The sequence below is a fragment of the Gossypium hirsutum genome, chromosome A07 (assembly GCF_007990345.1).
Source record: "Gossypium hirsutum isolate 1008001.06 chromosome A07, Gossypium_hirsutum_v2.1, whole genome shotgun sequence".
Classification (NCBI taxonomy): Eukaryota; Viridiplantae; Streptophyta; class Magnoliopsida; order Malvales; family Malvaceae; genus Gossypium; species Gossypium hirsutum.
Genome location: NC_053430.1, coordinates 28,412,717 through 28,428,733, shown reverse-complemented (window position 1 = coordinate 28,428,733; position 16,017 = coordinate 28,412,717). Strand labels below are relative to the sequence as shown.

Genomic DNA, 16,017 nt, shown 5'->3' with positions numbered 1-16,017 from the left:
TATGCTATTAGAACTTGTTTCGGATCTTATTGATAGTACGACTAGAAACTAGAAGGTAGAGCTAATTAACCATACCTTTTACCCGGAGGCTGCTCACAAAATCTTACAGATTCCATTATCAGAATCAGCCCACGAGGACTTCCAAGTCTGGAGGGGCGAACTAACAGGGGAATACTCAGTCCATAGTGCTTATAAACTATTACAAATTGCTAATCTGGATTCTAGTCATTATTTGTTACAGGCCGAAGCTAAGGAATTTTTTAGTAAACTATGGAAACTACAATTACCACCTAAGATTACAATCATAATCTGGCGCATATCATGGAATTACATTCCTACATTGAGCAATTTACGACATAGAAGGTTAGTGACTAATGCCAGATGTCCCCAGTGCAGTGATGAAAATGAAGATTGTCATCATATTTTTTGGCAATGTTCCACAAGAATAGAGGTCTGGCAACTTTTAAATTTATCATGGAAATTTATCATGGATCACAACTTTTGCACATCAAGATTTCTGGGAATGGCTCACCCTGATCTTCAACCAAGGAACAAACGAACAATACAGGTATTTTTGTTATGGCTTATGGATACTATGGCATTCAAGGAACCAACTGTTGCATGAACGGGTCCACACAACGAGCAAAGACCTTGCACAGAAAATTCAGGATCGTGTGGCAGAATACAAAGGGATTAAAGTTAAAATGACTTCATCACATACCAGGCACAATCAAAGAAATGGGGAAGACGTATCGATTATGGAGATCCAGTTCGACGCCGTGTTTAACAACAGAGAGTTCAGATCAACATCGGGGTTGGTAGTTAGGGGTCCGATGAACGAAGTTTTGACCACGAAATCGATTATTCATCGTAATGTTGCTTCTCCATTTGCAGCGGAAGCATTTGCAGGATTAGAAGCAATTAAGTTAGGAATCGAAATGGGTTTTCAGGAAATCCAAATACTGGGCGATTCTCTAATAGTAATCAAGAAAGGTCAATCATCTACAATAGATTACTCAGACATTGGAGCCATTATCAGAGATATACAGAGCAAGAAACCATATTTTCAGAAGATTGAGTTTAAACACATACAGAAAATAGAGAACACTAAAGCCCATATATTGCAAAGGAAGCACTACAGAATAGCGAGAGAAATCACCTGGAGAACGAGGAGCCGATTCAGCGTGATAAGAGAGCAGAGGAACAATGGACTAGAAATCTAGACTAAGAAGACTGGAAGAGAACTTATGTCTACAAAGAGATAGCAAACAATGAAAACCTTGGGAAACGCTATCGTCAAAAGGAGAGAACGGATGGGAAAGCTGATAAGAAATGTCAAGAGCAACTAATGGGTTTCAGCCGTTGGAAGATTGACTGGGTGGAGTAGGTTTCCTTTTTTCAAGGCATATTTATTTTCACCGTTTCACTTTATTTTTTAGTGTTTTGTTATTTTTTTTAATGTTTTATTTTTTTAATGTTTTGTTTTTAAGATCTGAGGTAGGCCGATTTGAATTTTGGGCTCATCTTTACAAGCCTGAACCCTTTGTAGTTTTTAGTTTTTTATCAATAAACACCCAGTCAATCATTGGTAAAAAAAATTATTAAATTTAAAGTTAAAAAAATTTAAACTTACATTTCTTGTAAATTTTTATTATATAAAAGAATTAAAAATTTCAAACTAAATTTCATTTGTTTGCCATAATCACATCAATTTCATGTTGTTTTACCTAGAAATTTTTTTGCAAAATTTATTTTATTTTTTTTATTTTTTTTTCAAAGCGCTAAAATCCTAGCAAAATACATCTAAATACAAGATTTGGATTCCACTATTAAGCCGATTATTACTGCTTGAGTTTCCAAGAAACAAAATCTAGGTTTGCAATACTACTTTCATTCTTAAGAATCATAAAAACTTCTACCATCAACAATCTATTTGCCGGATTTTCCTAATAATTATTGAAAAAAAAAGGAGCAAAAATTTAAGAAAGAAAAGGGCAATAGAGAAAAGCAAAATGTTTTATTACATTGTTTGGGTTCTTCGGTAAATTTCAAAAAATTGAAATTTGAGTTTTTTTTAATTATTATACAAATTACCCTAATTCATTTCTAAATTCATAATTTATTTTTTGTAACTCTCGTTACTAGATTGATTGGGTTTTTGAGTAACTTTTAGTTTTGGAATTTTGAATTTTGAATTTTTAAAATTTACAATATAAAGTGCTCTTCTTCTTCTCCAAAACCATTTCTTCTCCCACATTTCAAGTGAAGAATTTACTTTCAAGTATAAATAAAACATATATGTTATTTTTAATGATATAGGAAAAGTGGAGCCAACGCGGATATGCATGAAAAAAAGGCAAAGAAAGATGAAAAAGAAGAGAGCATAAAACAAAAAAGCACATGAAAAAATGAGTAAGATCAAAATGAATGGGTATTTTTTTTTTTGTGAAAGATCAAAGACTATGATTTTGATGAGATTGAATGTGGAAAAATTAGCTGCAAAACTTTTGGTTTTTCCTTGTTGCAATTGATTTTTTATATGAATTTTTTATTTATTGTTGTATTTTTTTTAATGGGAGTTTAAAATTAAGTGACAAAAATATAACAATTTAATAACGTTAGTGATTATTATATAACTTTTTTAAATGATTAAAATATAATTTAAAAAAAGCCGATATAATGTATAAAAGAAGAGAAAATTATCTATGAACAAACCTTGCATTATTTGTTGTGATTTGAATTTATGATTTAAGTCTTAATTATATGTGCAAAGCTCTAATTTATATTGAGAGAAAGATTGTAGATTTAATAGTTTGTATTTTGTTAGATATAATTTTAATTTTAATTGATACTTATGAGTAAATTGAAAATAATTTTGTTGGTGAATTACAAGAGGATGATAAAGTTTTAATAGTAATGTGATTAATATGATTCGAACTCAAATCACACATGATGTCGTGAACACTTTGACCATTAAGCCAACACATGGAGTTCAATTGAAAATAAGTCTTAGTGAAAAGGATATTTCAAATTTAAATTTAAATTAATATTAATATTAATATTTACATGATTCACACTTGACAAATTATTTATCACCTATTAATTAAATATATAAATTTGATATATTAAATAATACATCAAATATAAACCATTGAATAATTGATGCATCATTGTCATTGTTAATTTAATGTCATCATTGTTTTTGAATTAAATTGTATAAAAAATAGGATTAAATATGAGGAAATGCATAAATATAAGCACATGTACGCCTTATTCTCTCTCTCTTTTTTTTAAAATTAGTATGTCCAATAAATAGTGAAAACAATTTAAAAAATAATAAATAATGACTTGAAATTAACAATATTGTAAGTTTGAAGATTAATAGGAAAGTAGGTAAGAGTTGGTAGATTTATTGTAGTTGGAGAAGACCCGTAAAAGATCTAAAAGAAGAGAAATTGAAAGGATTAAACATGTTTATTTAAATATGTTATTCCTGAGTATTGGTGGCTCTGCACAAATTTGAAGAAAAAGTTAGTGCAACCTAAACTAAAACAATTAATTTAAATTTTTATAATATAAATATTGCCCAAATGATAATGTTGCGGAGTCAAAGCTCCACATGAAGAGAGGTCAAGTTCTATGGCTAAACATGAGGTGCCAATATTTAGGGGGAAGCCCAAGAGATGCCTAGCTCAACCATCAACCAACACGACTGGATTCCCAACCAACCACCTCACTATTCATACGTTGATTATGAATCCGATCAGATGCACACAAACCATGGGTGCACCAAATACCCCCATCAATTTACACATGTAAAATATATATTAATTTAAATCATATTCAAATTTATTAATATTACGATATTTGAAAATTTAATTTTATATGTTTTTAAATATTTAATATAAATTATTTGTAAAATTTAATTTTAATATATGAATCATATTTTAGATAAATATAACTATATTAAGTTCACAAAAATTTCGTAAGTGATAGAATAATTTACTAAAATATAACTTAATCTTATTTTCCCGTGTCTTTATTATTACCGCAATTCCATGTTATTACTATTTTGGTATCAATAAATATTTAACTTAGATTATAATACAAATAATTATGGTAATAAATTGTTAATATTATGATGTGTATATATAATATAAAATTTAAATGTTTTTCTAAGTAATTAATATAAATTATTTGTAAATTTAAAAATTGCTTAAATCTAGAATTTTCAACTTTTTAAATTGACTTATAAATTGTTTTTCAAGTTGAATGTTAAAGTTAGTTAAAAACAATAACATGGGATAAGAATATCAATAACTTTGGAAATGAAAAATTATCCAAGCATTATGTTTTAGGTATGCTTTTAGTTTTTTAATTTTATTTTTAAAAAAACAAAAGAGTATATACTTCCGTTATCTAATTTAATTTTTATAGACATAAGTTTAATTTCTCAAAGTTGTATGAATCTAGACGTACCAATATTTACTAAACTGAAATTTCTCGTATCATTTTTAAATAAAATATTTAAGAATATATTTTAAAATACAAGCATGATCATGTATAATTTAGCTGAGGCTGAAGATAAAAGAAAATGACAATTTGCCTGTGCTGCATTAAGAAAGGCATATAGGAGCTACTAATTGGACATCAATCATAGTCCTAACTCTCCCCCTTTAATCAATGGCACTGATGACTTACAGAAAGGCATTTTAAGATGTGGGAGGTTGAATGGCTTTCAACCTTCGGGCAACTTCCCTCATTGAAGGCCAGGATGAAAGAGATTCACCTGTACACATTACGGCCAAATGAAGCACCTCGATTAGATCATGTTGAGGCCCTGAATCCCATAGCCTGGCCATGAAAAATTCACATCCTTGTCCTTGAGCTAGAAGCATGCTCGCCCACGTCACGATGTTGAAACCATTTCCAAAGGAAGAGAAAGATGGATCCAAGGCTTTCTTGTCGGATAATAACACCAAAACAACAACACCATAACTATACACATCGGCCTTATCAGAGACACGGCACGTCATGGCATATTCGGGGGCAACGTATCCGAAAGTTCCTGCAACATCAGTAGTTGCATGAGTCTCAGATGTGCCAAGAAGCCTAGCAAGGCCGAAATCAGATAGGTATGCATTGAAGTGTTTATCCAAAAGAATGTTGCTTGGCTTGATGTCACGGTGCAAAACTCGAGGGACACACTCATCGTGCAAGTGCATAAGGGCGCATGCTATGTCCAGAGCAATCTTGTGTAGCATCCTCCATTCCACAGTCCTCCTTGAGCGCTCCTGAATGAAATTTTCCAAATTGCCACCAGGCAAGTAGTTGTAGATCAGGAACATTTCAGCCTCACTAACATGGTAACCTATAAGAGTTACAAGATTTGGATGCTGCACCCGTCCTAGAGTCTTGATCTCAGCAGCAAACTGTTGAACACCTTGAAACCTACCCAATGACAGCCGCTTCACCGCAACCACAACTCCTGGAACTACTTCAGCCTTGTATGTAGCTCCGAACCCTCCACTACCAATGCAGTTTTGGAGATTGAAACAACCTGTGGCCCTAACAACATTTTCATGTCAGCTGTATGCTGATACTATTGCAAGTTACCACCTCTTTTCTCCCCGATACATGATCGGATACAGCATTGCATGCGAATTTCTTCATGCATACAAGGAAGAAAATCAATGCTATGAGGACAGAAAAAATTACTGAAGCCGACGTGATGGAGGCAATTTCTATTTGATTGAACTCACTGCGAATTTTTTGTATGTTTTCCCTGGGAGAACGGCCCCCTTGTGAAATATTTCCAAAGTGATGTCGCTCCAATTCAGAGGATGATTGATCAGTGTGACATGGCTGAAGGTTAGGATTTTCTTTCACACTTTCACAATTTAATGAAATCGAATTCAGAGGGATAGATCCAGTCAAATTGTTGAAAGAAACATTGAACACTGAAAGTGCAGTCATGTTACTAAAGCCAAATGGTATCTGCCCAGTGAGCTTGTTATGATCTAACCGCAGAGCACTGAGGTGCTTGAGCTCAGCCAAATCAGGTAGTATCTCTCCTGAGAGAGAATTTGAAGAAAGCTCTAAAACTTCTAACGATGACAGTTGAACTAAATCCCAAGGCATCGCACCTGAAAAGTTATTATTAGAAAGTGAGAGGTACCTTATCTCCTTCATCTCTCCAATATACGACGGAATAGGACCTCGCAATCTGTTTTCACTGAGGTTAAGCTTAAGCAGAGAAACCATGTCAGTGAATGATGTAGGAATTGAGCCAACAAATTCATTGCTCGCCAAACTCAAAATTTTCAAGCATTTGCAAGTGTGACCCATGTTTAAAGGAAGTTCACCTACGATTTTGTTGTTGCTAGCATCAAAGATCAAACCATCCAACCGTAGACAAGGATCAAAAGAATATACAGAAAGATTACCTTCAAAATTGTTCCCATTCAACCAGAAACCATAATTCAGCTTAGCAGACAAAGTATATAAAGAAATAATAAAGGGAGGAACTGAGCCAGTGAACTGATTCCTGCTGAAATCATGCAATACAACAAATTCACTCAATGAAAATGGGGAAGGACCAGAACCAATATTTATGAGAGCATTCCTATAAAAGAAAGAAGAGTACAATCCAACCAGGTCCATATATGACATTGACAAATTCAAGGAACCATTAGAGCACTCACCATGAGAAAATCTTGAAATGTTCCCATACAAGGAATTTTGGCTGATATTGAATACAACCATGCATGGAACAGGAATTGCAGCTGGAAGCGAACCAGACAAGTTATTGGAGCTCAAATCAAGGAAATACAAGTTCTTACAATTACCAAAGGACGCAGGTATTTGTCCAGTCAAGAAATTTTGTGCTACATTCAACATTTTCAAGTTAGAACATGATCCCCAAGTCTGCGGAAAAATGCCTTCCAAATTCACGTTTGGCAGCCAAAGGACATGGATACCGTAAAGTTTAACAATACTCTCAGGCAGTTCACCCTCAAAAAAATTGTAATCTCCCTCCCCGTACTCCTCTTGATGAAACATAAAGCTGGAGCCTTTTCTTGAAAACAGAGGACCATTCTTGTTCTTCAACACAAGCAATTTCAACTGCTTACAATCCCCCAAAGTCGGCGGTACAAGTCCACTCAAGAAATTCCTGGACAAGTCCAACGCTTCAAGATTCTCGAGTTTACCAAGACTTGAAGGAATATCATTTTGCAATATATTAGAAGACAGTATCAAAGACTTGAGCTCACCACAGTTACCCAAGTTGGACGGAATTGAACCTGAAAGCTCATTACTTGCAAGATGGAGATGCATTAGACTCCCACAATTTTCGCCTAACTCATTTGGAATTTCACCACTCAATTTATTGAAAGAAAAGTCAACAACTTGAAAACTTGTAATCGGCCCAAAAATTGCAGGAATGGTTCCATTCAATTGATTCCCAGATAAATTAATAACCCTCAATGAAGTGCACTTCTTTAAGGCGGCTGGTATAGGACCATGAAAAGCATTAAAACCTAAATCAAGAACTTCCAAAAGATTAAGCTTTCCCATTTCTAAAGGCAGCTCACCAAAGAATTCATTGAACCCAAGTGACAAAACTCTAAGCTTTGTAAGGTGGCCAATAGCAGGAGATAACCTACCCCTCAATCCAACAAATGAAATATTGTCATCAACATCAACATGCAAACAAGGATATAGCAAAGTAAAATTACCTCTAACTTGATCACCCTTCACTTCTGCTGTTTTTGATGCCGAGAGTTGAAGCACAGAACATGTAGAATTGAGGTTAGAGGAAAGATTAAGGGTGATGACTCGACCTTTAAGTGGGTCACAAGAAACACCATGCCAAAGGCAAGGGTCTTTATCATTTGGGTTCCAACTAGAAGTGAACCCTAGTGGGTCTTCAACTATAGCAGATTTGAGTTGCAGTAAAGCATCTTTATCACTTAAAACAGCTGCCAAGCTAACTGCCTTGCACACCAATAGACCAGCAAGAACAGAGAAGAGAAGTGTAATAAGTGAAAGACGATGTTTTTGAAACTTGGGTGCGGGTGGCATATTTCTGCTGCCCTGATGGAGGTTTCCGTTTCAAGTTTCAAACGACGAAAGGAATAAAAAATGAAGAAAAAGAAGCTGTAGGGGGCTGAAAAGTGAAGCGAGAATTTAAACATGGAGATATGGAGATATGGGCGGGCTGGAACTCGAAAGGTAGAAGGAGTTTGATTTGAAGTGTGAAACTGGGGAACTGCAGAAGTGTAAAAGGTGACAACGAAATGAACCGTCAAAGAGAAGAAATTAGAAAACAGATGGAGAAGGAAGATTGGGTAAAGTTCCAAAGTGTGAACATAGGACTGTAGAGTGCATGAGTGTCTAGGGAATTAAACTCAAACAAACTCCTTTTCAGTACTATTTTCCTTTTTCCATCACATTTACCTCCTTTAGTTTGTGTCAACTTGTATTAGTCACCAATTTAATTAACTAATGTAATTATGCCATTCGTATATTCTTTCTTTTTTCTTTTTCTTTTTTTTACTATATTTGCAATTATATGTAATTATATGTAATCAAGATCTGTCGTTATTGATTAAAAGTCCAAACGAAAAGAAAAATAAAGCCAATAATATGATTAAATAGAAGAATAAGAAAAAAAAGGTCAAATATCTTTGGTTGAAGATTAGTTTTGTATTAAGCTTTGGATTTTAGTTTTATTTTTAAATGGGTTAGGTTTGAATTTTAACCCACAAAAATACAAAAATAAATCTCCTTCTTCGCCCTTAAAAAGGCCCAATCATAATCTTTCTTGCGGACCATCCCTCGGATCCGACCCGTTTTGCCACTGAACCCAATTTAAAACCCAAATTACATAAAATTCGCGCGCATTCCTGATTTTCAAATTTGAAAAAACCGAGTGTCTTTCCAATTTCCAAACTCTATCTTGCTCTCTCTTTCAGGTAAGTTTTTCTCAATGATTTGTTGGGTGAGTTTTATTAAAAGGAATATTTTTCAATCCCTTTTGTTTGCTGGATTTCATGATGGTGTTGAGATGGAAAGTGAAAGGAATGAAGCTTTGAGGATACGCATGAAACCAAACGTAAAGCCTCTTTGATTTTTATTTTGTTCATCAATCAAATTAAGATCAAATTAGCAATGAAAATGTTATGGAAGTAATAGAGAAAGAACAATCTGAGACACACCTTGCTGGATTAGAAGAAATGGAACTGAATATCTCTCATATTCTTGAAAGGATCGAGCGCTTTACACAATTGGCAACCATAAGCATTATTAATCACAGTCCTTTCTGGTTTATATACGCAGTTGTTCATAAATTATATAACTATTTGTTTTCATTTAACTTATGGAGGTTTCGGAGCTATTGGAATCAAGGGAGACAATGTTCAAGGAACTGAGCAATGAATTTGAACAACGGCTGATCTCTATTCTATAATCTATAGATGGATGAGATTCTTTCCTTTTTTTTTCTTTCTAAATTTAGATTTATGGTTTTGTTTTGGGATACATAGAGAGCAGATGAAGAAATGGCAGGAAGAGATCAAGGAACTGAGATTAGTAGATGCATCAAACGAGGAGGCTAGTGCTCTGTTGAATAATGCTCGTTTTTTGCTTCAGAATCCTATATTTGATTCTTGAAAGGTAAACTCTCGTATTGTATTCCATTTCAAATTCCATGTACATTTGTTCTTGAACATAGAAGTTAAGTGATTTGTTGAGGTTAGATGGTTTCCAGATTTTTTAGTAGTTTCTGGTTGGAATAATAATTAAATCCATTCGCTGCTGTTTTTATATGCTTTCTTGATATCAGCTAATATGATGAAAATCAATACGTGCCTAAGGTATCCCATTCTTAATTACTTGTTTGGTAGATAGAATTTACAATGTAAAAGCCTCTTTAAAAGGTAGCCCTCTTGATTTCACTTTTTTTCTTATAGTAATAAAAATTAAATACAAATTCCCTTAACAACCAATTAAATTTATGAACGTGAAGCCACGTGTGAGCAATTTTTTTAGATGAAAAGTTTAGTAAGAGATGGCATGGTATCACCCATGTGCTATATAGATGTATGTCCCTTAAGACATGCCATGATATATGGTTGTACTTATCAACCATAGAATATGTATTTATTGCCTGTTTTTCTTGTATAAAAATAAGGCTACAACAATTGCAGATTCATGATGGTTGCATTGCAATGTACTGCTGCTACAAAACCTGTATAAACGTGGATTAATTATAGGTTAGTTGACTTTGATTCTTTAGTAGCAGTCTACGTTTTTGGACTTTCCATTTTTTTATATGCCTATAGAAGGTATAATCCTTTTGTTTTTGAAAGTCATATATCAACATATTCATGTTCGAACCTAAATCTGCATCTAACAGTCATCTGAGTGCAGATAATATAGGTTGCACTTGCAGAATTTCGTAACTGTTGAAAATCGTAGTTGCAGAAATTAAGAAATGGATTACAAGATTTAAAGCATATGGTTTCTGCCTAGAAACTATTTAAACTCCTCTTGTAATTTTATATTGCCTGCTTGACAATTTGAAGCACTACTGTACTGCAGATTTATATGGTACCACGGATAGTATAATACATTGAATTTACATAAAAATCCCAGCACCGTCTGAATCCCATGAAATTAAGTAGGAAATCACTTGTCATTGCCAATTATAATTAGAGCCTGCTTCGATCTAATCTCAACAGGATCTTGTCGGTGTATTTTCTTTATTATTTATATTATTCAACAGCTAAATAATTTTTTGATGCAGTGATCTGTCCATATGGATTATAATCTTCCCAATTTTCTCTCTCCTTTTTTTCCCAATCTCTCTTTTTTTTTCACACATGTTGATAAAATTAGTATTAGAACTTTTAAATATAAGGAATTGACATAAAAGGTTTGTCGTGTGGTATTGCATCTGATCTTTTCAGGGTTCAGTTTTGATAAATTGATGGTTGATTTTTTTCTTACCCTAATAATTCCATTTGTAGAATTTAGAAGTTCCAAGATGATTCCTTTTTCTTTTTGGTTATATTGTAACAAGGCAATATTAATGATTGAATACTTCTACTTTTGATAAAACGAAAATTCGATGATGCATTTAGCTTGACAATATTATATTTCACCTTAACCCAAGACTGCATAGATTGGAAACTCAAGTGCAGCATCAAGGTTCTTAACTACTGTCACATGGGTTTGAATATAAAATGAGATTTTCCGTATGACATCATGATTTACGGTTATTTTTATCATATATGGATCATCATAGAGCAATGATATCTTAATGTTAAAAAATTCCATCAACAATCTTTTCTATCAACTACCTAGTGGTCCAGCAGTGATTATAAATATATAGGATTCTCCCTTTGCTGCATCAAACTCATTCTTAGCTCTACGCGCATTACCATTGAAAAGAAACAATCCTTTTGTTTTTAGAGGAAACGGAGAAAAGAAATAGAATAATGGAGAGTTCCTATCAATTCACTACTGCGATACTCCTTGTGGGGTTATATTTTTCCACTAGATTTAACATAGCAGGAACTGCTCCAGTTTGGTTCCCAGCCCATGCAACATTCTATGGTGGGGTTGATGCTTCTGGCACAATGGGTAAGTTTAAACAACTTTTTCTTCCTCTCCATTGTGCTGGTCTCAATTCATATAAATTATTTTCTATAAAAGAGCTGTTGATCTTGAACAGATGATTATTGATTACCATGTTGGTTTTCCCAGGAGGAGCTTGTGGTTATGGTAATCTCTTTACAGATGGTTATGGAACAAACTCAGCTGCAGTGAGCACAGTTTTGTTTAATGGTGGAAAGTCATGTGGAGGCTGCTATAGAATAGTTTGTGATGCCAAAAATGCACCCCAATGGTGTGCCAAGGGTAAATCAATTACGATCACCGCCACCAACTTCTGTCCTCCGAACTATGCACTCCCAAGTGACAATGGTGGTTGGTGTAATCCTCCCCGACCACACTTCGACATGTCTCAACCTGCGTTTGAGACCATAGCCAAATACAAGGCTGGAATTGTACCAATCCTCTACAGGAAGTATGAAATTCGATTCTTCCCTTATAACCGCAGTTAAGTACTGTAACATTTTTATCACGATATTAGTAACTGACATCACCGGTTTAAATCCTTGTGGTTACCAGGGTTACATGCAGGAGAAGTGGGGGCATTAGATTCACCATCAACGGAAGGAACTATTTTCAGCTAGTACTGATATCAAACGTTGGGGGTGCTGGAGAGATTAACAAGGTATGGGTAAAGGGGTCCAGGAGCAATAAATGGGAAGCAATGTCGAGAAATTGGGGTGCCAAATGGCAGAGCTTAAGCTATCTAAGCGGCCAGAGCTTATCCTTCAAGATTCAAGCCGGCAACGGAAGGACTAAAGTCGCTCTTAATGTGGTACCTTCCGGTTGGCAATTTGGTCAGTCCTTCAAAAGCAACGTGCAGTTTTAGATCTTTGTTTTATTTACACCTTTCATGCATTTGTTTTGCATTTCATTTTTGCCATACAGTTTTCTCCCAAGATGTAACATAGAAAGTATTAAGCACTTAGGTTTGCGGTTTGCAATGAAGCCCAGCAACCAAGTTTGTTGAGTATTTAAGCCCAACATTGGCAACTGTATTCACTTTGTAGGAGCATTGAAATTTAGAATCTTTAGTCCTTAAATTACATTTATCCAGTTCCCAAAAAATAAAACATATTTAAATGCATAAACTTCAAGCTTGAGCTAGAATTTTGAGGTGTATCATTATTGCAATGTGAGACTTAAATCTTCAATAAAATTATCCAAAATAGAAAAACTTGATCTTCAGTAGATTATATACTTTTTGAGTTTATTATATGTCCAAGTACATAGTTTTATGCAGAGTTCATAGCACTTATCACTGTCTCCGCTTCTTCGCGAATAGACAAAAGGTTTGCCTTTATCTCGATAGAAAGCCTGTTCTCAACGAGGCGAACAGGCAACCATATCTTCGGCTTAAGATCAACTAAATACCAGAGGGTCGTCTGAAATTCTTCACCAAGAGATGCTTCTTCGCCTTCATGTTTTCTTTTATTAAACTGCAGAGCCCATCAATTAAGAAAGTCATTAGCCTTTGGATAATGAACCTTACATTCACTCATTAAAATAGATATTTAAATCATTCAAGGTTCAAACCTTACATACACAACCTATTCATCCAGAAAAATCTGGTTGCAAACTCTAAGCTGCATGACCTTAGAAAGGAAGCGAAAATACAAAGATGCCAACAAGAAAGATGCAACTTTGTAGATGCAACCCTGAAGAGCAACTCTGGGCAAACAGCACTCAAAACCCGGAATAGACCACCAGCGACAACATAAAATGGGACAACAAAAATTGCAAAAGTAAAAGTGTACGTGAAGTGCATTTGTGATAAGAGAAAAACAAGTGATAACTGTGCCTAAAGCCAATGCAAATTCATCATATCATACAGTTCAGTCATTTGCTGCAGAGGATATAAACTTATAGCACGAGCCAATGGATCAAAATTCTGTCTCGGTTTAGCAGGAAATGAGATCTTCCTTTCGGGTGGAAATCCCCTGTTTTCAAGGGTGCATTAATAACCATTTGGGCTAAAACGGGTTTAATTTTTCTTGGTTTTCCCTTGAAAATTCTAAAAGCTAAATATTTTTTTTTATAAACTTTAACAATGAGATTGTGACTTTATACTTCGTGAAAACCAGACTGAAGGAGAAGATTTAAACGTACACAACAGCTTAAGAATAATTAATTCACTACCTGTTCGATCAACCATGTTCCTTCAAACATGGTGAAGTCACCTTCAACCATCTTGAATTGAATCTCACGCTTTTTCCCAGAAGGCAAAATCTCAAGATCCTTCTCATAACAATCTATAACTCCTTTAGCATTAAATTTCAAACCCAATGGCAAGCTTTGCTGTCCAATCTGTCAAAAGAATGTAACACACTGATTACATCGATAACAGAAGACAATCACTCAACCCAAGGACCAAACATCAAGTAATTATATATAAAAGAATACTATTAGCAATGTGAGATTGAGGGACATGTATCATCAATAAACCAATATTTATAAATTACAAACATGTGCTTGGCTGGTCGCCCTCACTTCCAAGGTAAAAGTACAATAGAGGCCTTTGTACTAGGAGTCAAATTGCATTTTGTCATTTTACTCAAAAAAAAAAGGTACAAATTAGTTATTATATGTTAAATCAAAGGGAAAACTAGTCTTTTCAGTTAAAATTTTCATAAATTTCTACCCGTAAAAAATGGTATGGCTGACAAAATAATAAAAAAGTTACATATGGCGTGCCTTTGTGTACCTCATAAGACCAGTTTTTACCAACAAAAATTTTAACAAAAGAACAATTTACTCTATAACTCTATAATCTAACATAGAGGGACTAATTTGCTCAGTTTTTTGAGTGGAGGGGGCAAAATGCGATCCGAGTCCTAGTAAAGGTAATGGAGTGAAGGAAATGGATTCATTGCCCAGAATATCAAAAGATTAATATAATAGATCTTCTCAATCCCAGTACTTACATTCTACTCTCATCCCTCTGTAGGACTCAAGGAACTCAAAATAGCCCTTTTTCTTTTTCCAAATGATCCACCCAGCAATTGGCACTCACATTTAAACCCTCAACATGTGCAACAAATTCCTACTCATATTTAGATAAACCCAGAAACGCCTTCATTTTGTTCTAAAAATCCTAAATTTGTTTGCATCTTACTTAAAAGTTTTAATTAACATAAGTACGACATTGCCAAAGTTCACATGCAACTGAAATTTAGATAAACAGAAGACAGAATAAAAAAGGAAATGAAAAGAAACGGGAGATAAATGATTTACCTGATAAAGTCGAGCAAATTTGTGTTTCTTTTCGACAACTTCGCTCACAGCAAGACCCGGAATAACATCAGCCAACTTCTCATAGTTGGTCAAGATGTTCCAAACAGTATCGAGGTTGGCTTCAATCCCAATTTTGGACCGAATTCTACGAGAATTCCCTCCAAGCTTTTTTATCTCAATAAAGACACCGTCTTCAGATAATGGTTGTGTCTCACCATCTGAAGAAACAATCCCATCATCGTCAACGTCAAAATAAACATCATCCTCCTCGTTTGTGGTAGCATCAGAGTTAGAGCAAAAAGGGCAGGGCCTGAATTTGGAGAAAAGAAACCTGGGACAGGGAATTGAGAGGAAAAGAGAGGCGGTGGCTTTGTAGGAGGGTGGTGAGTGGAGAAGGAAGCGGGTGGTGGCGGGGAAAGGCGGGAATACGACGGTGGAAACAGCAGGTAGCGAGGGTGAAATTGGAGAGGCGCGCATATTTTGTTTAGCTCAACTGAAATAGCAGCACAGCCCCACATTTTTCAGTGCTACTGAATTTTCAGGGGATTTCCCACCACCCGCTTCCTTTTAGGAATAGCACCATGAGGGTTAAAATTAAATTAAAATAGAAAATGCGACTCATACCCAATAGTTTCATGCCGGTTGGGCTTCCTAGTGACTCTCTACCGGCACTTAAACCCTAATTTAGATCCATTTTCATTTTGGGCTTGGTGAAACTTTGATTATCATAAGTACGAAAATTACCCCAAGAAAGTGTAGTTTGTTGGGACGGAGGTAGAAAAATGGAGTTCATTGTAAAAGGTTAGCTAAAGAAATTTTTTGAACAAATGATATTAATTTCTTTTATTATGTATTTGTTTTGAATTATCAAATATTCAATTCTTACTTAATCTAGAATTTAAAAATTAATAAATTACTAAAAAATTTTGAAAATATATATTAAAAAAACATATATATCGATTAATCTCAAATTTCATTCTTAAATAATATTTTTCGCTTTTAGATTTAGAAATTTTAGAATGTATATATCCTAAACGTGAACCCAAATTTGTAGCAGATGACATTACATGGAAATTCTACAATTCCATTTGGAGCAATTTAGAA

General features: G+C 34.4%; 2 protein-coding genes and 1 pseudogene across 2 annotated transcripts; 1 reads left to right on the top strand and 2 right to left on the bottom strand.

The window, feature by feature from the left end:
- Positions 1 to 4,585: 4,585 nt before the first annotated feature.
- Positions 4,586 to 8,424, bottom strand: LOC107953011 (LRR receptor-like serine/threonine-protein kinase RPK2; annotated as a pseudogene).
- Positions 8,425 to 8,929: 505 nt separating this feature from the next.
- On the top strand, positions 8,930 to 12,663 carry LOC107953010 (putative expansin-A17). The gene is made up of 4 exons (XM_016888237.2): positions 8,930 to 9,678; positions 10,212 to 11,649; positions 11,773 to 12,094; positions 12,199 to 12,663. The coding sequence occupies exons 2-4, from the start codon at positions 11,505 to 11,507 to the stop codon at positions 12,506 to 12,508; spliced, it is 777 nt and encodes a 258-aa protein (XP_016743726.1). The 5' UTR covers positions 8,930 to 9,678; positions 10,212 to 11,504; the 3' UTR covers positions 12,509 to 12,663.
- Positions 12,664 to 12,848: 185 nt separating this feature from the next.
- On the bottom strand, positions 12,849 to 15,514 carry LOC107953009 (uncharacterized). Its single transcript, XM_016888235.2, has 3 exons — positions 14,914 to 15,514; positions 13,819 to 13,986; positions 12,849 to 13,118 (listed from the first exon to the last, which is right to left on the bottom strand). Exons 1-3 carry the CDS (start codon positions 15,388 to 15,390, stop codon positions 12,915 to 12,917), a joined length of 849 nt encoding a protein of 282 aa, XP_016743724.1. The 5' UTR covers positions 15,391 to 15,514; the 3' UTR covers positions 12,849 to 12,914.
- Positions 15,515 to 16,017: the final 503 nt, after the last annotated feature.

Coding starts and splice junctions, on each gene's coding strand:
- LOC107953010 (XM_016888237.2), top strand. CDS start 11,505: ATGGAGAGTTCCTATCAATTCACTACTGCGATACTCCTTGTGGGGTTA. Junction 11,650..11,772: donor TGATGCTTCTGGCACAATGG/GTAAGTTTAAAC, acceptor TGGTTTTCCCAG/GAGGAGCTTGTGGTTATGGT. Junction 12,095..12,198: donor GTACCAATCCTCTACAGGAA/GTATGAAATTCG, acceptor TGTGGTTACCAG/GGTTACATGCAGGAGAAGTG.
- LOC107953009 (XM_016888235.2), bottom strand. CDS start 15,390: ATGCGCGCCTCTCCAATTTCACCCTCGCTACCTGCTGTTTCCACCGTC. Junction 13,987..14,913: donor AATTTGCTCGACTTTATCAG/GTAAATCATTTA, acceptor TTCTTTTGACAG/ATTGGACAGCAAAGCTTGCC. Junction 13,119..13,818: donor GAACATGGTTGATCGAACAG/GTAGTGAATTAA, acceptor TGGGCTCTGCAG/TTTAATAAAAGAAAACATGA.